Below are 23354 nucleotides of genomic sequence, written 5' to 3'. Positions count from 1 at the left end.
ATGGTGGAAATTTACAGTGATCATGGCCATTCAGTATAGGAAATGAATTAACATTCTCCACAGGACCCTCACTTGTATAGTACACTAATAGGCTCCTTATGTAAATTTTTACACTTACCTCATTGCTTATATGCTTGCTAGCTGGTTGTATACAATTCAGAAATGAGGGCAAGAAATGTTTGATTTCACATGGTGCTTAGACGAATGATGGGGGTGGAGGATGCATGGGAGTCAAGCAGTGAGAGACAAGTTATAGTTGTCACCAAACTAACAGTGCTCAATAAAGTCAACTCTCATCCCAGTTAGATTTGACTTCCTGTGTCCAGTAGATTTTACCACTATAAATAAGTTATGGGAAAATAAGAGAATATATCTGATGATATTTTGAAAATATCTGGTGAGAGATATAGAGTTAGGCAAAAGTGTACCACATCCTAAATCGGGGAATTTTTTTATTAAAGATTTCTAACCCAGATGGCATAGCTCAGTGGGTGAGCATCTATCTATGAACCAGGAGGTCACGGTTCAATTCCCGGTCAGGGCACATGCCTGGGTTTCGGGCTCAATCCCCAGCAGGGGGGGGTGCAGGAGGCAGCCGATCAATGACTCTCATCATTGATGTTTCTATCTCTCTCTCCCTCTCCCTTCCTCTCTCTGAAATCAATAAAAATCATATATATATATATATATATGTATATATATATATATATAATTTTTTTTTTTTTAAAGATTTCTATGGAAAGAAAAATTCCACTCTCAAAGCCATACCAAAGAATACTCTTCCATCTTCAAAGTTACACTCAGATAAGGAACTGGACCAGAATAGATAATCCCTAATTTAACAGAGATTGCTAATTGTTCATCAAACTCCTTTTCTTCTTTTTGGGCATATTGCTAGACTGCATTTCCCAGCCTCTTTTGCACATGGGCATGATCTTGTTATTAACTGAGTTCCGGCCAAAGGTATATGGACAAACGGATGAGTGTCGCTTCCAGGGCTTGCCAGTAAACTTCCCACGTGTCCCCCTCCCTTCGCGCTCCTTTTCCCTTCTAGTGACGGGGCTGCAGATCCCCAAGAGCACCCTCCGTACCGATCTGCTACAGACAGCAGGACCACTGTCAGCCTGAGTCACAGAAATCAGGGAGCAAAGGGCCCAACCAGTCACCCTAGATTGCAGAGTAAGCAAGAAATAAATGTCTATAGCTTTAAGTCATCACGTTTGGTGTCTACTTATTGTTGTTGTCCAGCCTCCCCTAATATAAGACCCTTTCAATTCTGGCATTCTAGGATCAATGTCATTAACTATTCAGTCCTTCGTTTGAAAAGAGAAGCAAACGGAGAAGGTTATGGATGTGTGCAGGCAGGGGGTATAGGGAGAATCTCTGTAACTTCTGTTCAATTTTGCTGCGGAGCTCAAATTGCTCTGAAAATAAATTTCTTAAAAAGAGAAAAAGAAGCAGATCCAGCTCTACCAATCTTGGATTGGAAACTGTTTTGGCGATAAAAGTATCTTAAGTAGTAGTTATTAATAATTTTTCAGCATGCCTATCATGTGGCATACACTGTTCTAAGTGCTCTATGTACATCGTCGCTAATTCTGAGAATATTCCTGCTTGGTAGATATTAGGTTACAGCACACTTGGGTGCAAGAAATGGAACATTACCTTATTTTTCTAAATCCAGATAAAGCTCCGTTCTCTTTAAAATGCTAAGAGAGTCTATCTCAGTAACATTTTCAATTATAAAACATGTAAGAAAGAACAAAGGTATTTCACTAAGCACTTGGAAAACAGGGCTTCTAACCTTTAGGCCATCGGGCCCATAGTCCCAAGCCTTTGTGATCCATTCAAAGGCAGGAGCCCATTTGATCCATGAGTAGCATGGACATGTATCGCTCCCTGTGACTTCTCAGGCCATAGTCTTAGTCGGTCCTCCTGATATCCATGAACTAGCCCTTCACAAGCCCTGCACCTCTTACGCAAAACACCATCATCTTCCTTATCTCCAGGAATGAACCTCTCATCTCCTTCCCAGGTAGGCTTCTCCTGCCTCATCACCTCCAAGTTCCGGCCCTCATTAATTTTCCAGAAGTGTCGGTGGGCCTTCTTCAGTAAGTCATTGCTGTCCTGAGGCAAAGGCATCTACCTACCTTTTTGGAATGAAGAACAACAAAAACAAACACATGTCAATATCTTGACAGGTTATCCTGCCATATTCAGATGATGGACTGGGTTCAGAGAGATTAAACACATTGTCCAAGGTCACAAACTATTCAGTAGCAGAACTTCAACGCAAACCTAAATCCATCTGGCTCCAAGGTCTAGCAAATTTTCTACCATTTTATGTAGACCTTTCTGGGAAAATTCAAGGCAAGCCACAGGCCTAAGAGGCCTTTTGTGACAATAGGATATAATCATAAATCATCTTCAACAGCATGAAATATTTGAAACATTTACTGAAATCCAAGTCTTACAATGTCTTCATTTGAAATCTTCAATGTTCACAAAAAGTTGGTATTCAGATAGCTACTTTCCATTTATGCAAACACACATACACACATATGTACATACAAATAAACAAAGAGAATTATTAAAATCATTAATTTGTAATAACGTTTTTCAACTAACTCTGAAATCACATATCTAATGAATTATCCTCATTGAAAAGCATAGACAATTAAACCTCATTTGACCCAACTTAATAACAGCTTATAAAAATTTCCAAGTTAACATTTTAGTCATAGAAACATCTGAAAAAAATTTTAGGAAAACAGAAGATTTTAATACAACAGAGGACATTATTTGCCTCAACACACAAATTAAGTCATTATTAAGATAAATGATGGTCACTTAGGAGGCTTGAGTTCTAGTCCCTCCTCTGACAATTAGTTATATTAACTTTGGATGAAGCACATCTAATTGGATCTCATTACTTTCAGTTATCTTTTTAGCTCTCACATATTCTAATTCTTTATTTCTAGAAAAAAAATGGTACCTCACTTGTCAAGTTAATGGTTTCTTGGTCCACATTTGTGGTCAGTATAGTATAAAAAGGCATAACAGAAATAAGAAATCAGAGAAAGAAAATTTCAGAGAGGAAGGAAGGAAGAGAGGGAGGGAGGGAGGGAGGGAGGGAGGGAGGGAGGGAGGGAGGGAGGGAGGGAGGGAGGGAGGGAGGGAAAGGGAGGGGGGACAATGAGAGGGAGGGAAGATGGAAGAGAAAAATATTTTCTCATTATGAGCCATACTTCTCAAGGCTGATCTAAGAGTCACTTGAAATTCTGTTGCATCCTTTGGAATCTGTCTGGAGTATTGCACTTTGGGTATTCCACTCCCACAGGCAGACTTATCCCACTGGAGAAGATGGGATGAAACAGGATGTCTTAGCCTGACACCATTAAATATTTGATTTATCTAACTCTCTTTGTTCTGATTCCATGCACTTCAAGCAACCCTCTGATTACAATCCAGCTCCCAAGGCCTCCGGGGACACAGTGTGATGGTCAGACTGATAAATTTTTATAGTTTGCATAGATTCTACTTCTCAATATAAATTGATAACTGGAATGCTATCGAAGAGCTAGCTGTTGTGTTGACCCACAGATATCTAATTATGTAGGAAGGCAAGAAAAAGAGGGCAGAAATGCAAATGGAGGCAGAAAAATTCATTGGCTGATACAGTGTCAGACTTATACGAACCCACCCATCGTCTCGCACTTACCTTGTGATGATGTCAGGAGGGAGTGGCTTCACCATGGACTCACAGTCTATAAATGGCCATTAGCTGTGCAGGAAAGATTTGCTTGACATTGACAGATGCAGAAAGGACGCAAAGTAACACTCCACAGATGCCAGTTGGGATTTTCTCCTTTGGTGGCCTAAATTAGGTCTTGACTTTCAAGTCTGAGTTTCAAATCATCATAGGGATTCATGCTCCAGTAATTTTAAGGGTGCTGGATAGTATTGCTTAGGCTCTACATCACTGATCTGATCAAGCTTTAAATCCCGGCTCCTCCTTAGGTAGCTGACTTAATCATGTCACATAACTTGTAAGTGGCATTTTCAAATCTTTGTAAAGGACATAGTAGACCTAGCCCATCAGGTTGATGTTCAGATAAATGAAATTATATACAGCACATATTTATTCCTAGAACATAATGAGTGCTCATTATATGTTAACTATAATATTAATGTAAAAGTTATCATTATAATCATTATTGTTGCTGGGCAATGATGGATCAGCAAATTGTAAACTCCTTATTTGTCTTGGAAACCCTTGAAGGCAGAACTGGATTTTTATCTAATAAGTCTAACCTGAGTGTCAGGGCATAACACATGGTAAGGCTCAATAAATATTTCTTGAATACGATATACCCTGAAGAGTTGTATAAAACTAAGAACTACACCACATATAACCTCTGCACCTCTCTTCCTACCTTGTCCTCTAACAGGTCCCCAGAAGTCCTTTAAGAATAGGCCGATATCCCATCTCATGAAGCCCAGCCCATGTGTGTTTTCACCTGCATCATTCATGTGATCTTCCAGAACACACCACTCTACTCCAGGGTAAAATGACGCCCCAGCCCCGCCACCACCCGATGCTCCCTATCCCCACCCGCGGCAGATGGCTGCATATTTCCCCTCTCCATTGTTGTTACCAGCATCTCGGCTCCCCAAGTCCCCACCTACAGAATTTCAGGGGCAAGTAGGGAATTCCAACACATGGCAACACACGGTGAGAATTTACTAGGCTTCCATAAAGTAACACAGACTAGGGGACTTAAACATGATACATTTATTTCCTCACAGCTCTGGAGGCTGGGGGTCCAAGATCAAGGTGTAGGCATGTCTAGTGTCTTCTGAGGCCTTTCACTTTGGCTTGCAGACAGCCACCCTCTCTCAATGTCTTCATACTCTCTTCCCTCTTTATCTGTGTGTGTCCTACTCACCTTTTCTTTTAAGGATACCCATCATATTGAATCAGGGCCAGCCCTAATGACCTCTTTTAACCTTAATCATCTTGACATCAATCGCCAAATACGGTTACATTCCGAGGTACTGGGAGTTAGGATTTCAATGCATCAATTACGGAAGAACACAATTCAGTCCTAACACACACCAAGGGTTTATTTTGGTCACCAAAGCATCCCGAGGCTCTGTGACCTCTTACTTGGTGACCAACAGGATACAGGAAGGAAGATTCATTAGAAACCAAAGTGCATCCACATGATGCCATGATGATTGATTCCCCCAAATTCCTCCAGTGAAGGCAATTGTTAGGTCCACATTTAGACAGTCATTAGCCTACCATAATACATGCAAAGGCTTTGTGACTAATTTAGGAAATAAAATCTCTATAGGTTCACAATGAAAAAAATCACTAGGAGAAGGTCAGAATTCTAAAGGAAGTTGGTTGCTGAAAGATGCTGACAATCTATAGGCCAACATTTTTTTATTACCAATTATTGTCAGCTCTATACTGACAAAATATAACTCTCCATTAACAGTTTTGAAAAACATCAAGCTTTACAAGCATCAAGATTCTAAACCTGCTCTCTTTTCATATCCCCAAAATGTCACCAATGATGGCACAAACTTTTCTTCTAAAAGACTTTCCTTGAGCAGAAGATGGCAAAAGAAATTAGCTGGGAAAACCTAAATCCATCAAAAAAGATAAAATAAAATAAAAAGAGACACCGTGAAATGGTGAACTATTTAATTAAGCTTCAAAATAGAAAGGGAGAAATGAGCTTATTCCCCTCGGAGAGTAACAGCAGAAACTACTTTTGTGTTTATACTGAAACAGGTCCACTGAGGGTCCTCTGTAAACATTAAATAATGATCACATAGTATCAAAATGAAAACCCTGATTATTTATTGAACTGGATCCCTTGCTCACAAGAAGCCTCTTGAATGAAATTCTCAAAGGACTTTATAAATGCTGTCTTATTATTGTTCACTGTTCTTTGAAAAGGTAAGTATCTCATCTCCATTTCAGATTTAGGGGTTAAGAGAAAGGTTAAATGAATTAGATAATGTTATACCAACATCTGCCAAAGACAGAGATGACATTTGTTATCCCTTGACGACTAAAAATCTCTCTTTGAAAATTAAGCAAACTAACTCATTTTTTTTTAGGAGGGAGTTTCACAAAAATATATTTTATCTGTGCATCACGGTCTGAAAAGAAAAGTCAGAATTAATAACTGTGTTAAATAAAAAATGGTGGTTTTCAGAACCCCTTCTATTCTGTGTACCTACCCGTGTGGTTGGAGATTCGAAATGTTATTTAAGTCTCATTTTCCTTCAGAAGCTAACCTCTGTGGAATAAAATGCTGTTAAGGAAGAAATAAAAATCTTTTCTGTCATTTGACTTTAACTTATGATAAATTAGCTTCAACTAGTTTCTTAGAAAATTGCCCAAGAAATAACTACAGAAAATTAAATACCAATACTTCAAAGAGGCAAACACACAGCTTTCAAATTCCGACCTCAGAGAATAATCCTCCCTTTCTGGTGCTTTGGAGAGATGTGAGTAAAGAAATCGTATGAGAGCATGGTAATTAACCATCTTTCAAATGACTTTTCTATCAATCTTCTTTTCGAAGGGTAATAAAGTGATGATTATTTCTAGGCAGTTTCTGGGAAGTTATCATCTCATTTCAATCGTCACCAGCAAGGACTGCACTGTGGTGCTATCCCCATGATGATAAGGGCAAGAGCTGGCTGAGAATTCAATAGACAAGGTGCAGGCTGTTAAAAGCTATTTCCTGGAAAATTAAAACAAAGAGAGATCAAAAGAATCATGTTGGGTCTTAAGGAATTGGTCATCACTCCTTTCTAAATTAAAAATGCAAATCTGATTTATTACCTAGTGAATGAAATTTATTATCATTTGAAGATTTCATTATTTCAATAAATAATGTTGAAAGCTTATTATGTGCCACACTTTGTGCTGGGTGCTGGTGACTGATGGTGACAGAAAACAAGCCATGGCAGGGGCAGCTCTGTGATGACTTCAAGAACCTGAGTGGTCCATCTCATGTAAAGCAACAAAAACCAAAAAAAAAAAAATTATTTTTAAGTTGAGTAAATTGTTTGGGGAGAAGTGTTAGTCATCAAGTTTGTTTTCTACAAAGTCACAGAAAGTAACAACAGGGCAAGAAAGACCCCAAACTGTATGTGACCTCAGCCCCTAGAGCTGTCAGAGCTTTAGGACATCATGGTGCAGAAGTCGCTTCGGGAATGCACAGCCTGGTGAGAGGGAAAGCCTGTGCACAGGGCCCCTCAGAAAGCACTCTGAGACCCTGGCTGCTGCTCTGGTCCCCATCTGGGAAGTGGGCTTAATGCTCAGACAAGGGGTGTGCAGTCGTTTTTCTTCAGTGGTTCCTAAAAGCACTTATTTTATCTTTTTATTTTATCTTAATTCTCTTATCCCAGTCTGAAATTACAGCCCACTGGCAGACAGGGTATAGGATACACCTCCAGATTCAACATTTTCCCAGAACTCAAATTTTTTCAGTACTAACCCAAAATCCAAACTTGGAAGAGAGAGGGGACAGGGAGAGGGAGAGGGAGAGGGAGAGGGAGAGGGAGAGGGACAGGGACAGGGACAGGGACAGGGACAGGGACAGGGACAGGCAAAGGCAGGGAGGGAGGGAGGGAGGGAGGGAGGGAAAAATGGACATAAACCTTTTGGAGGGGAAGAAATGCTATGTTTACTGCATCCTCACCACTCACAGGATACAGAGAAGGCAATAAGTACCTGTTGAATAAAACTGACTGACTGACTGACTGACTGACTGACTGACTGACTGACTGACTGAATGCCCTATGCTTCTGAGGTCATGAGCCCTCCAAGGCAAGATTATCATATGGGTATTTGCATGCAAGCAATCCCACAGTGAGCTCTGCCCAGCAGTTCATCTTTTTAAATGTTATTCTGGTGATTTTTCTTTTTTTAAAAAGAAAAAGGGGGAGAAAGAAAAAAAAAAGCACGACACAGAAATTTGAAATCAAAATGTATTTGTTTTCAAGTTCCATTCCAGTTAACCAACAGTTGACCATTGAATGAATGCCTTTACTTCGGCCCTTGGATAGGCAAGCTGCCTCTTTCCATAGCTGAACACAGCACTGAACTGAGTACCAATAGATCCCTATTGATTTGCAGAATAAGATAAAGTAGTTAAGCCTTGAAAAGTATTAACATTTTATCTTCATTGCCAATCAAGAAATCATCCAATTTCCTGCCTCCTGCCACCCCCGATACCAAAATAAAGGGGTATAAATTAGCCCTGTGCAGCGACACCTACAAGAATCAGACACAATCCTTGGCAAACTAAATCCTTGGCTGTACAGCCCCCCGTGCCTGGGCCAGGTTTCCCCTGAAGGATAACCTAAGGGTGCAGGAGTGTTGATTTCAAAAGCGAGCCCGTCATGTAAGGGCTAAAGTTAAAGGTGAACTTTTTCAGACCGAGGAGGTTTGTCGCTGGCAGGTTGGAACACTCTATAGAAAGAAAAGGGAGATGCAGGGGAGAAGAGGGAGGGTCCCAGCCTTCCTGCCCTCCTCGTGTGAAAAGCTCATGCTCGTTCTAAGGTCGGGCAACCCCAATAGGGTGGAAAGGAAACAGACTGAGCCCCAAAATGTGCTGTGAGGTGTAGCGTCCAGGGACCCTTCGCTCGGGCCTCCAAAATGCTTACGTGTCCTCAGGCCGGACTTAGGATACACACAGCCCTCACTAAGCCACCAGAAGTCTGCCCCGGACCTAAGCAAACGCCTTCAAAGCATATTTTCGATCAGAACCCCATCCATCCCCGTGGGATCTGACGGAGAGTAAGTTAACCTATAACATTATGCACACAGCTTTAAAAAAGGGAGTGATGTTTTGGAGGTTGGCTTAGTCAACTCTCTAACTGATAGTACCCCTGAGCTTAAGGGAAGGGAAAACATTTCTTAATAATAACTAGTTTTGCATGTCCCTGTACCCCTTTAAAATAAAAAAAAAGGCAAGGCCATCTGTTTTAGATTTCCCTTTTCCCTTCTTTCAGAAAAACCTGAAATGCCCAGACATCTTATGATTCACTAATACTGCCGGCCCATCTAGACTTCACCTGAATACTAACTTTTCACTGATTAGTTAGTGCAGGAGTGTGCTTCAGTCTGCAAATACACCCGCATTCCAAGGTTTTCCTTACTGTAGTTTTTCAAAGCCCCATGCTGCTGGGGAGGAGGGAGGAGGGAGGAGGGAGGAGGGAGGAGGGAGGAGGGAGGAGGGAGGAGGGAGGAGGGAGGAGGGAGGAGGGAGGAGGGAGGAGGGAGGAGGGAGGAGGGAGGAGGGAGGCAAATCACTTTTTATGTACATCTATATACATAAGCACAATATGTGGGTGAGGTGATGAACAGCAGTCGGGTTAGAGTGTGCACACAGTGAACAAATAAATTAAGTTCATCTCCCCGATTCTTCAGTGCCAGCACTCTGCTCCGAGGCACCGGGGGGGCCAGCTGAAGCAGTGAGGTATGAAGGCGCAGTATTCCCAGCTGACCCCCCACTGTCCTCCTGCAGAACTTGAGGTGATGAGCACACACGAAGCACCGTGCGCACAGCCAACACCTAGGAGAACCCATCCTTCCATACGAATGAGGTCTTTGGGCAAGAGGAGACGCGAGGCTCAGGAGGCATGTCCCAAGGAGGCCCGTGGAAGGCCATCCTGACAGAGCTCTGACGTCATCAGCGTGACGTCAATCAACCTCTGTTACCGTAGAGTTACTTCAGGGAAGGGAGGCCAAGGGCTGTCATCTTCTTGCTTCTCCCCTTTTTACAGTCGAGTGAGGTCTTCCGAAGGATTGCCAACTCTCTCCCTCGCTGAAGGCCCCTCACCTGGTTCTGCTTTGTTTTCAAGTCTGAAGGTGGGATTTATCCTACCAGGGGAATAGTCATTCCTTTTTAAATCTGCAAGGAAGACAATTAAGGCGTTTATGGGGATCCTCAAAAACGAAGTGCTCATACCGATAAACTGAGACGTAAGCTTTTCCAAGGACTCAGAGCGCACTGCTCCCTCAAGCAACACATATATGAAACTCAAACCTCCAACCATGTCCGAACCACCTGCCCCATGCCCACGTGTGACTCTAACTCCCCAGTGCTGTTTTAGACTTGTGTGCACTGGGGCCAGGGAGGAAGGGTGTGGTTGCTTGATTCAATACGCAATGTCCTATGAGGCACAACCTGGCCAGAGGTAAGGGAGGCCAAACTGGAAACAGGGCATTGCACCACTGAGCAATGGGCAGGACATGGCAGTCCGACGCTGATCCCGAAATTCTGTAGTCAGCTTTCTGTAACAAAGCTGCACCTGGGTCAGTGCTGCCTCGAAAGTGTCATCCAATTATTGGGTCCTGTGCTTCCTTCTTCCATTTGAAAAGGAAATTATCAAAAGAAAACATTAATAGGGGTCATCCTTGGGGAGAAACATATGGAGGAAAATGGGCTTTAAATGTTCGTGTACCGCCCAGCCAGCGTAGCTCAGCGGTTGAGCACTGGCCTAGGATCCAGGAGATCAAGGTTCAATTCCCGGTCAGGGCACATGCCCAGGTTGTGGGCTTGACCCCCAGTAGGGGGCGTGCAGGAGGCAGCCAATCAATGACTCTCTCATCACTGATGTTTCTCTCTCTCTCTCCCTCTCCCTCTCTCTGAAATCAATACTTTTTTTAAAAAATGTTTGTGTACCATTTTGTGTTATATTAATTAAATTTAACCTTAAACATCATATATATTCGGTGTATTTTTAATGTTAAATGAGGATTATCCGAACATAAAAATAACACAAGTTGCAGTTTAATAATAACCAACAGTTATTGATATATCCATATATTACTTCAATCCTCACACTGACTTCATCAGTGCTATTATCCCCAGCGTACAGATGAGGAAACCGAGGCCCAAGGTCATATCCTCGTAAGAAGCAGAACTGGGGTGTGAGCTCAGACTATCTGGCTCTGGATCCCACGTCTCATACACTATCCTAAACTGTCTCTTTAAATTAGGTAGATCAATAAATAAAACATTATCGAGGAAAAAGAAAAACTACCCCTATTCCTGTTTTCCAGACTAAACTTTTTTTATTCAGATAGCCAAATAATTGAATAGCTGAAGATGTTTCTCAACAGCCAGTGGGCTGTGGACTGATCTCTCCGCCCAGGTCCGCTGTGTGGTTTGTGAGGGCAAGTCCTCGGCAGCTGGAAGAGGGGAGTGACGCCCCTCCCCCTCTGTGCCGCTCCCACCCCACCCCGCATACAACCCTGACCAGCGCCTCTGTCCGACAGGCCACTTCTCACTGGAATCGGAAGCCTGCTCCAAATCCCAGTCCTTTGCTATGTCTTGCCCACAAGAGCTTCTCAACCTTCCACTTCTAGCACTAACAAGATTAGAAATTGCCCTTTTTTGTTGTAAATTTACACCCACTCCATCCCAAGTTATAATGAACAATGATCTTTTACTGATTTCCAATTCAGGATATGACCATTTATCCAAAGGCAGGAAGGGATACTCTGCCTAAAATATTTGAAATTCCATTTTAAGGACAAGTTTGGTATGATCTAAGAAAAACAGTGAGCAAACTGAGACAGACATAAAGTGTCCCTTCTGAGATAAAAGGAAAGAATGAAACAGAGCTGAGACTGCCAATGTGGGGAGCACAGACCTCCAACTGCTAGCTTTTATGTCAGGAATATTTTCTGTGGTGACTATCTTGGTTTCAGAAAAAGTGTGTTATATTATCAAATCAGATTTAAAATATAGACATGTATGTTTAACCTGGCAGGTTTTTGTAGTAAAAAGCACTACTTTAATTGGCAGTTGTGTTTCCCTCCATACCCCACCCTCCCAGTGTCCAATGAGTAAATAAGAATAGACTAGAGCCCGGATGGACATGGCTCAGCGTTTGAGCATCGACCTAGGATCCAGGAGATGGAGGTTCGATTCCCGGTCAGGGCACATGCCCAGGTTGTGGGCTCGATCCCCGGTAGGGGGCATGCAGGAGGCAGCCGATCAAGGACTCTTTCATCACTGATGTTTCTATCTCTCCCTCTCCCTCTCTCTGAAATCAATAAAGATATATTTTTTCAAAAAAATTTTTAATTAAAAAAGAATAGAATAGAAATACTGTGGACACCACACAGGACCCAAGGGTGGGGAGTGGCGCAGAAACCTGCCTCAGTCCAATTTTACTCCAATTAGTCTGTAGCACTTTTCCCCTGGACAGGCTGTGACAAGTGTTAGGCCCAATGTTGTTTTATCACGTTTTGGCAGAACCTGAAGTAAATCCCTGTCTTTTTAATCCCTTTAAAGACTTGAAAAAAAATTTGCAGTCGGAAAGTCAGGCCTCAACTGCGAATGAGATAAAAATGTGATTAAGATTTTCTACTCTATCCCGGGTCACAATGGATGCTGCTGTTCTATGAGAGCTTTACTTAGAAAAAAAGTAGAATTGTTTGGGGCATACCCGGGAGTTTGAGCTTCCGGCAGCAGGCGTTGCAACAATGTTTTGCAATGAAGTTTCTAATTGCATCTTCCCCTAAATTGGCTGGTCCAAACACCATTCCTCTTGATCTGGAGGAAATATCAGAATATCAATTAGATCACAGCGAAGAAAAAGGAGCTGGACTAGGATTCTCTGAGATACCGAACAGTATCCCATAGTAACCCAGCAAACTTGAAGGAGCCAACAAAGAACAGAGCACTTTGGGGAAGCAACAATGTTAGGTTTGCAAATTTAAAATTCAAATGCACTTAAATCTTTGGACCCAACTCCAAGACCTACTGTGAAATTCATTTCAGTGCTAATCTGATAGAAGAGTGAATTTTCTACATAACCGCACGAAACCAGAATACACTGAGCCCCTTTTTCATGCCTACAGCTGAGAGAATGGCATTCCTTACCAAGCGTTCCACTAGAATACAGGAAAGGTCAGGTATAAAGTAAAACAACTTTGCTGTTGAAACACATCTTCTAAAAGGATTCATATACATTGTTTCAAACCCAAATACCTTTCTAAATATAACCATGTCCTGGAAAACAAATCCCAGACAAAACCCGACATCAGGACTCATGGCTCTTTCAGGACCTGCTTTCCACCCTGCAGACTGCTGCGGCTGGGCTCTTTGTGGAAAGACAAGACTGCCGTGATTTTGTGGACGTCAACTACATATGCTAAATGTAGGTGGCAAAAAATCACAAATAGAATCAGTATCTATCTGGCATATTTTGAACACTCTGATTATAACAGATCCTCAGCAGATTCCAGGATCGACACTCATCCATTATCAGGTCACGCACACCCATTACTCTTAGGCTGACACTCCGCACACCACGGAACACAGCACACCAGAAACACTCCCCAAGAAACTTTATGAAAGCTAATATTTTATTTTAATGACATGCAGAGTGGAAAGAGCACGTTTTAAAATCTGAACTCAATTACCGCTCTTAAATACCACGTCTTAAGAAAAAAAAAATAAAAGCAAACTATCACAAAAGGAAACAATAAACTTTGCTTCGAAGGAATGCAGTTTTTCAAAAGGGACGTGGTGTAAAAATGGACTTTTTTTCCATCCAAGTATTGAAACATTTATCTCAATTTCCACTTCCTTTTGGCAGGGTAACAGTAGCTGCTCTGAAGATGTGCCAAGCTCAGAATGAGGGCTGATGTCAGCCTGATCTCAGATTGCCTCCCTGCTCCGCGGCGAGTAGGTGGAGGAACTCTCTTGGGGAGACCGAGCGAACAGACACCCAGGATTCATTTTCCTGGTCACTCAATCGCCCTTACAAAGCACAGCTCTGGTGGCATTTACCCGGCTGCATAAGCTGCACCTTGTTAACTAGCCTTCTTTCTGGGTCCTTTTGGTTAAAAATCACTTCAAATAAGGCAAAACCAAATGTGGCAACAAAAAAAACTAAAATCACTCGATATTTAGGACCAGAACTCTGATGCTGATAAAGTGAAAAATGATGTTTTTTTTAAAGTCATTAAAATGGAAGGATTCCTTTCATCGTCTCTCCAGCAGGACCCCATTAGAATATTTCACTCTTGTGCATTCTGTACCTGCTCCTGCTCTCCTCCCAGTAAAACATGAGACCCCCAGCTTAGAGAGGTAACCCTGATTCTCAGATAAAACTACAAGCTAACTGGTTTCCCTCTGTGACCTTTGTGAAAGTGAAGACAAAAGAGTCAAAATTACTATAAAATGTATCTATCAGGGGTTGGCTCCCTGTGCAGGGGGCAGTGAAGGAGGGTTGTAGGGACAATCGTTTGGGTCTCTACCCTACAGCATGCCTACAGCCTTTCAATCTCATAGAGAAGTTTTAAAAATAAAAATAAAATAAGATAGATAGATGATAGACGATAAATAAATACAGCTGTTTTCCAGATTTCTCACCACACAGGAAAAGCAAGTGGTAGCTTGTTTCCATATGGGAGGAAATGCTAATTAGTGCCATGTATACACAGATTTACTAAAGAACATCTCATCGATATCATCATTCCAGACGTGTCAAATGCCCCAAACCATCACGGCAGTAAGTGAGAAGATACAATCCCAAACTACCAACACCTGGCACAGCCTCCACTGAGGCCATGACCTGAGGAACCAAAAGTGGCCAGGGGGGATTTGGGACAGAAGGCCTAATGATTTGTCTTCACCGGCAAGAGGCCAGGACAGTCAAGGGGCAGCAGGCAGCAGAGACAATATCAGAATTGGCACCACAAAAACATCTTCTCTTTCATGGACCCCTCCTTCCAGTAGGCAAGTTACTATTGGGATTGAAGATGCTCACCTCTGATGTTGTTGTTAAGGGAAAAGTAAGCAACATGTGAAGGCACTTGCTTAAGCCAGTGCTTCTCAAACTCTAAGTTACTGCAGATCAGCTTAGGAGCTTGTGAAAATTCAGATTCCGATTCAGGAGCTCTAGGGAGGGCTCCTGAATCTTGAGATTCTGCATCTCTCACAAGCTCCCAGATGATGCCGCTGGTATTGGTCCATGGCCCGTGCTTGGTGCAGCAAAGGTTTATTAACACAGAGAAGGCGTCCAAAATGTGAGCCTTGTTGAACTAATAGATGCAATCTGCCACCATTGCAAGAAGATAGTACTTCTAGTTATCTTCACCATGAAGACCAATTGTGCCCAAAATTAGGTGACCCCACAAAGCCAGGCATGCTGCAATGATCACCCTATCAGTGTCCAGAGTTTCTATCCTCAAGTCATAAAAAATAAAATATGCCATAGACAGAGGTTCCCAACCCTGGTTGTCCATTAGAATCACATAAGGAACTTTTAAAAAATACAGACATCAGGGCCCTCTCCTCAGAGATTCTGATTTGATGCCAATGCTGAACAGCTTATTTTTTAAATTTTCCTAGATGACCTTAATAGAAATTGAGACCTACTGGCCTATAGAATGCAATTAAACACTCCACTGTCAAGTGGGATAATGTAATCCTAGAATTCTAAAAGGTAGGAATATTCAGGTCATATTAAACGACATATACAAAGGTCAAAATTTAATGAATGATAGGGTGTACATAAACTTGGTTCGTGATATTTGCAAAATTTTTTCACTGCCAGGTTATAAAGAAAGTACTTATAGCGCCAGGTTCCTACTACAAACCCTTGGGCACGTAGGGCCACTGAGGAAATATTATTCTTAGCTAAAAACACTTTAGCTCTGCTAAAGTGAAAAATAACAAAGCCTTTATCGATCAGTACCCTAAAAGTCACAACATGAACTGCATGGTCAAATAGCATAGGAATTGGAAGCATAGGAGTGGCATGGCTCACCTATATCTTCTCTAGCTCTCACCTGGCACACAGAAATAGCTAATACGTTTAGGTGGGCCTCTTTGGATAGAAGGTTACAGATGAGACCATATTTAGATTAGATCACTCCGTAAAAGAAGAGAGCATTAAAGCAGTAAATATTTACAGTATGAGTCCCATGGGAGGGAAAGTAAAATTTTCAAATTTTATTATATAAGAATATCGCAGTTATTTTATATATGTATATATTTTACAACCCAGAGCCAATTATAGACACTTAGGAAAACTAAGGAATAAAAATGTCGTATGCTGGCAGTTCTCAAGCGTAGTCTCGGGTCAGCAGCAGCATCAGAATCATCTGGGAATTTGTTAAATTTTTTGGCCCCACCCCCAACCCATTGAATCAGAAAATGGGCTGGGGAGGCTGGAGGCAGCAATCTGTGTTTTAACAGGTTCTCCTGGTGATTATGATGAAAGCTCGTGTTTGAGAACCACTGTCGCCTGCCATATTGATCAGTCTTTAATCAACACCATCACTTCTCTCTTTCTACCCCACCTTTCACAGAAGAACACAGCCTCAGATCCTCCACTGCCGCCTTCCCAAAAGTCTGCTTAGTGGATAAAATGCCATGGGATTCAAAGGACAGGCAGATGACTCATCCCTCCAGAGAATTTAAACTTTGGCCTTTAATTAACAGACAATACGATGCTCCATATTTAAGCTCCATTGTTCTGGCCCCTCACAGATTTGCCATTAGTATTGATCGCACTTTATGCCCTCAGCTTTCACTTTATAGGCCTGTGGTGGAAGACGCTGCCCACGATAAGATGCAATGACTCCATTGTGGGGACAACAGAGGAAACTCCTCCCACGACATTAATTTCTTCATGTCAAAGCATATAGAGGCTGCACTAAGCCATATTTCCCTTTTGTCTGGGCCACTAGAAAACAGTCAAATTTGCAACAAAGTTCTGGCTGCTGCATTGGTCCTTCTAATTTCCATTTATGCACACTAACTTAACTCCAGAGTTAATCTTATGCTAGTTCCTTATTTTCTTTTTGCTCCCATTTCTTAATCTATGCTTTCTTTAAAATCTTATTATATTTTAAATCTCCTTGTATTTTCTTGTATTGTAGTTGGATATATATATATATTCTCTCTATATAAAATATAGAGAATAAAGATATGGATATGGATATAGATATATAGATAAAAGCTGCCTCAAAACCTTTCTAGGATCGAGGCAAGAAATATACATGCTTAAAAATTATTTTTAAAAAACCATGTACAGTGTGTTAAATGCAATTTTCTAAAAAATATCATAAATTAACTTACTGTTTGTCTTCAGGTTTTATAACAGATGGATCTGTCAAATTTTCTCCAACACCTCCAAAGAAGAAAGAAAATTCATTTAGCAAATGGGAATTTCATTTTTTCAGATTTCCTGAAAATAATAATCGAAGTTTAATTTCTTTCTTTAAACATCTATCTACCCAGTAATAAATTAAACAGCATGTGAATTAACTGTACTATAAAAATTGTGTAGGCATGTTGGAAAATTTTAGTTAATGCAGTCTCCTACAACTTCCTCTTATGCTATAAACAACTTTTAGGCTGCAAGTGAATGTTTTAGTGGTGTGTTCACAGTCACTGATAGTAGCACCATCACTCATGTATTGCATGTATGTACCAGACATTCTAATTTTATTTTCTCTAATTCTTAGCAATCATAAAAGAAGAGTATTAGCATCCTCATATCCTCATTTTACCAATGAGTACATTGATATTCAAAGAGATGAGGCAATTTGTCAGGGTTACACTGTTCACGGTGGTGATAACAGGATTGAAGCTGAGCCAGCGCTTGTCCCCTCCCACCTGTGCTGGGCCAGGTGCAAGGCGCTGTGTGGCCCCGCAGCTACAGCCTCTGATGCATCAAAGACACCCAGCCAATGCTATATCTAGCATCTAAACACAGTAGGATACAAGCACCCCCAAGTTCTTGATTTGGGTGCTGGTTACACATGTGTTCCGTTGTTAACATTCTTTGGGGTGTATGCTTAATGCTGTGTGCACGTTCCTGAAGATAGAAATCTTCAATAAGGTACCCTTTAGAAAATGACACCAGTGCATAAAAGGATAACTAAGTGTATTTTAAAGCTAACATTTATCAAAACAAGGACCAACACCCAAAGGGAATCTCTGCTATAAAACACAAGCGGTGAGGAGGCACATTTCCACCACGGTGATGTTTCACAGCGAGCGGGTCAGACAGGTGAATGCGCCGCGCTGTTCAGGATCCTCCTCTAGTCAGCACTGCTTCTCTGTGCTTGGAAGACACCAGCTTTGTGGAAAAGTTATTTTTAACTATTATAAAACTTATGGGTATTTTTTAAAAGATTTTTGCTATGTTCTCTATGTTTTACTATATGCTAAACCTTTCATAAAAAAATTATATATATATACATATATATATACATATATATAGAGAGAGAGAGAGACAAGTCTTGTTTTTCTAAAAGACTATGTCAGTTCATTTTATGGATATATTAATACCATGTACATTTAATGTATTTATCAATATAATCAGGTTTCAGTTTATCATTTTAAAATTAGTTTTCTATTTATCCCATATGCTCTTTGTTCATTTTTTTCTTTTTTCTGCTTTCTTTTGAATTACTGTGTATTTTTTAGATTTTACTTTATACCAAGCATTTGCCTGTTATTTGTTTTATTTTATTGGCTACCGCTGCATTTATGTCTTTTTAACTTACAGTCATCCTTCCAGCAATATTTTTCCACTTATGCATAATGCTGATTCTTCAACAGTTTACTTCCATTTGCTCCCTTCTGGAAGTTGTGCTATTATTATCATAGTTTATTTCTACACATGGTATAAACTCCATAATTCATTGTTAATGTTTTGTGCTTTGAGTAAATTTTATTTAAAAATATTTATCAATGAATAAAAAATTAAAAAAAGAAAAATACAATCCTTAGAGTTTACAGAGCTTTTCCCTAAAAAACTGACTGCGTTAGGAAAATAACCTGCTTAGGTAGGGGTTTTTACCTTTTTTGAGCTATGACTCTCTGTTAGTCTGATAAAGCTAGGGGATCCCCTTCTCAGAGTAATGTTTCAAAATGCCTAATTTAAATCTATAGGATTACAAAGGAAACCAATGATACTGAAATACAGTTACTAAAATATTTTTTTTAAGTTATTGTATTGCAATACATGTGTTTCTTTATTAATTTTTAAGTAACAGAATCTAGCAGAAGTCTAATAATTGTCACACCATCCGACAATAAATAGAACAGTATTTTGAGATATCTGCCAACACATGTGTCATGTTAATGTCTATAACTGCTCCTGCCAACAGTCACAGGTACTGCTAATACCACTGAGGTCTGTGGTCTCCATTATAATTGAGGAAAATGATGAATTTCAGCGATAGGTTACTGAAAATAAAGGTATGATTTGTTTTTCATCAGAGTTCACAGACCCTCTAAATTCTGTACAGGGACGTTTTAGATGCAGTCATAGAATCTCTGTACACTGATTTTGACTAGGGAAAGAGAAAATAAGGCTGAAACACAGGCTTCAGGGCAAGTGTGCAAAATGTGCTTTTGTCATCATTTATCTTTTTAAAAGTAAAAGTCATAGGGAGAGTCTGGGCTCTTTATACTTTTCTTATTACAGGCATAAGAAGGAACAGCCTAGAGAGACCGTGCTTTTTGAACTACGTAGTAAATAAGCAGAAAGACAGACAGACTGATATCCCAAGTACCACCAGTAGAGAGGCTGAAGGCTGCAAATCCTTTACATGTTAAAGCTCAGACCTAACTCTGAGCCTGAAAATTCTAGCGCTGATGACGGCTTTAGGCTGATGCCTGAGTAAACCGTAAATTTAAGCTGGGAATACTCACAGTGCCTAAAGAGGTCATAGCAGTTGAAAAAAGGGAAGCTTTACAGGGAAAACTAGTCTATCAAAATCATATCAGCTCTTGTTTACATCAAATCTTGTTGCTGGTTACACAGGCAGAAGGTCAAAGGACCTGGGTTCCACTCACAACCCCATCACTTTCTAGTGGGTGACCTGCCCGCCACTGTTAATCTCTCTGAATCTCGGTTTCGTCACCTGAAAGTGTGAGTAATAAAGAGCCTTATCTTACAGGGTCACTGAGAAGATTAAATGAACTATTGTATACAAACTGCTTAGCAAATTTGTCTGACCCAGAGGGCACTAAAAATGTCAACTGCTATTTTTATTATCTTAATTCTATAAAGACCTCTGGTGAAGTAAAATTCTATTTTTTAACCACTGCCAAGTTCTGATTATCTCATTTCCCTAAAGTACTGTGGTTTTTAGTGAATAAATTCCCCTATAAAAATGAGGGTTTGATATCCACAAAATGTTGTTTCCCCAAACTCAACCTGACAGTTCAGAGCTTAACTATTAAATATATTTGGGAGGCCGTCAAATGGCAGACAGGGCATCGCAGTGCCTGATAAAGGGAAGCCCAGATAACCGCTCATGCTACACACACTCTGCACCAACACCGCCTCCCCTGCTCTTCCAACTACACAGGAATTTCCCAGAAGGAAAATTAGCATAGGTGCCCATCCTACCCACATAGTCTCCTAGATATTTGAAAACACGGGAGAAAACAAGACATTTCATATTTAAAAATCCCAATGATATCTCTTTACCAGCTTCAATAGGGTAAGTGCACATGTATAAGGTAGCATGCAGTCTGTCCTCATGAGAAACCCAGAAACTTATATTCTGATCCCAACTACCGTGGGACACATCAGGGAACCTTTACATTTGTGGAAAGAAGTTACCATCTTTGTAGCAGCAGAATTTCATGATGATGATGTTGATGCTAATGTGGACTTATTCTGGAAACTGCCTTGTCCAATGAAAAAAAAAAATCTAATATCTTCAAAAGTTCTTTGAAAAATATAATGAGCTTTTAAAAATTGCTCCGACCACTGTAATTTGAAATGCAATTGTTTCTCATTCCCATTGCAGGGAATTAAAAGTAGGATTTCAAGTGTAATGATGATGATTCAGGCCCTCGCATGTAGGATTTTTAAATGGAAAGAGAATAAAAACTACAGTATAATTACAAGACTGGAAACTGATCAAGCCTCTCTTTAGAATTTAGCCCCCTGGCCTGGTGTGGCAGCTCCTGGGTTAATTACTGGCAATCCCTTGGAAGGAAGGAGAGAGGGGAAGAAAAAAATAAACTGCCAGAATGTACCTCATTCCTTCTTTCCCTCAAAGCAATAAGAAGCCACAGCAAGCTGATCGGGGCTTCACTCTGCAGAGACCGAAGCTGGGGTCTCTCTGCAGTCCCACATAGCTAAGAACAGACTACTCACAGCTGAAGATTAACTTCCATTTGCAAGAGCCACGCAGAGATTAATACTAACAACACTTACAGAGGGCTTCCTATGTGTCAGGAGCTTGTCTCATGTCAACCCCTTAACAATCTTAGGAATTAACTGCATATTATTTTCCTCAATTACAAATGAAGGAAGGTGGGGCTCAAGTGGTCACCCTCTGATCACGCAGCTAACTCGCGGTAAAGCCAGGGGTCAGTCGCCAGCACTGCCGCAACCCCGAGCTCCTCCTCCTAACTGCTGCCATCGGCCTCTCACTCGCCGTTCCCTACCATCCAGATGATACATGTCATCTCCCCAAAGACGGGAAATACTGATCAACACGACTGAACTCAAAACCATTAAGACACTTTAAGAAAACATTAAGCTCTTCCCCTTTTTCCTTTCCAACCTGGTTTGGATTAAATATGATAATGCATAAGCCTTTAGCCAAATGTCTAGAGCAAAATAAGTACTTAGTAAATGTTAGCTAGTGGTACTAGTAATATAACTGCTTATAATTACTGTTATAGGATTCGTGTTCTTCTATAAATTCAGGCCTAACCAACTGGCCAAAACTCTCCAATAAGAATCTCAATGTCTTCACACTCTCTCTATGATGTCCTCTCTTCCCTTCTTTGAAGGTCAGTGTTTTGACATAGTTTATTTGGTGTGGCCTATTTCTGCAAGTCACATAATTGCCCAGTAAAAGAATAAAGTTAATTCCTTTTTCCCCCAAGATGACCAATATGACATTTGTTCTGTTTAATGTCACTTTGGATTACTAAGAGACATAAAAATCCCCAAACAGAAACATCATTAAACAAAAACCTATTCAAGTGGAATACAAAACACAATAAGAGTCATCATTAATTCCTTAAAGTTTTTCTTTGGTTGTTTTTTTGTTTTTGTTTCTTTTTTTTCTTTCTTTTTAAACAACTCCACCCAAAACTCAAAGCACAGACACTCAAGTGCAGATGAAAACCATCAACCTCTCCCCAACATAAGCTACAAAAGCAGATGCCTTGGGCATCCACATGCTGGGTTTACATGGGTCATGTACTTACTGGTTTAAAAGATGAACCTTCTTGACTGTTTTAACTGTGTTTACACTGTTTCCTAAAATATTGTGTTTGAGGGTTAGAAGTATAACCTGTGAACAGCACAGATCTGAAAGGAGAGAAGGACTTATGTGTAGTTTAAAAAGTAGATACACTCCTTGAGCACTTGGCACAAATTTTAATCAAACCGGCTTTGCAGTCTTACTAGACATTGCTAACAATGCCCCAGGATTGCCCATCTCGACTCTCCCCAGTCTGCAAGCCTGGCTTTCGGCACAGAATCCCAGGACTGGACAGGTGGGAAAGTCAGAGAAAACAAGAAAAAGGCCCAATCTGTTTAAATGAACCACAGCGTGATTAAGGAAAGAACAGATGGTCTAACCAACTTAAGTCTGTCATTAAATAGCTGTGCAACCCTGGGCAAGTTATTTAAATTTTCTGTGCCTAAATTCCCAATAATATCTACCTTGAGGTGCTGCTTCTGGGATTAAATGATATAACTCCTATGAAACTTCTTGGGCTAAATCCCTTAGTTAAAACCAAAGCCCCAGTCAGTGAGCCCAGGGACTAAACTTTGACCTTAATATATATTTCATTCTGTCCCCTCAAGGAAAGCCTGCTAGAGACACTCTGTTTCATGCTGCAGGATTATAAGTCACATGTGAGGTGTTGATAGAGGGGAGATGCACTGATCAAAGGCTTCCTTCCATTAAATAAGAGTGCACTGCGCCTTCTCAGACTGAGTCTGTACTTTTGTGAACTGTCATATCAAGGCCCACAGAAAAGAGAGCAAGCTAAATTACAAATTGCTAAAGCAATGACCTCAAAATTGTGAAAAATGTTAAGAAATTAAACTTTCCTGTGTGTTACAGGTGCATGCCTACATTTTGTTGTGAACATAAGTCCAAGGTAAAGCCATAAAATTGGAACATTTGGTGTAAAAAGTCAATCTCCGTTTAGATCAAAGTTTTAGTTGTCTTTAAATTTTAGGCCACTAATCATCTGCCTGTATTTTTCCCTTGATCTCAGTGGAAAACAACATAGTAGGTGCTCGTGATCATCACTGTACAATGTCTGAAATAAATGGCCCCACCT

At 40.7% G+C, this 23354-nt stretch overlaps 1 protein-coding gene across 1 annotated transcript in view; it reads right to left on the bottom strand.

Annotated features, from left to right (window-relative positions):
* Positions 1-9754: 9754 nt before the first annotated feature.
* Positions 9755-23354, bottom strand: part of TRPM6 (transient receptor potential cation channel subfamily M member 6) — a 122201-nt gene continuing 108601 nt past the window's right edge. Inside the window, exons 37-39 of the mRNA XM_081150606.1 lie at positions 17148-17199; positions 12499-12605; positions 9755-9950 (exon numbers count right to left, since the gene is read on the bottom strand). Of these exons, the coding sequence (XP_081006732.1) occupies positions 9817-9950; positions 12499-12605; positions 17148-17199 (293 nt within the window). The 3' untranslated portion in view covers positions 9755-9816. The remainder of the gene's footprint in view (positions 9951-12498; positions 12606-17147; positions 17200-23354) is intronic.

This window comes from Miniopterus schreibersii (assembly GCF_964146895.1).
Source record: "Miniopterus schreibersii genome assembly, chromosome: 11".
Classification (NCBI taxonomy): domain Eukaryota; kingdom Metazoa; phylum Chordata; class Mammalia; order Chiroptera; family Miniopteridae; genus Miniopterus; species Miniopterus schreibersii.
Note: the sequence above shows the minus strand (reverse complement) of the source record. Positions and strands in the feature narration are given on the sequence as shown.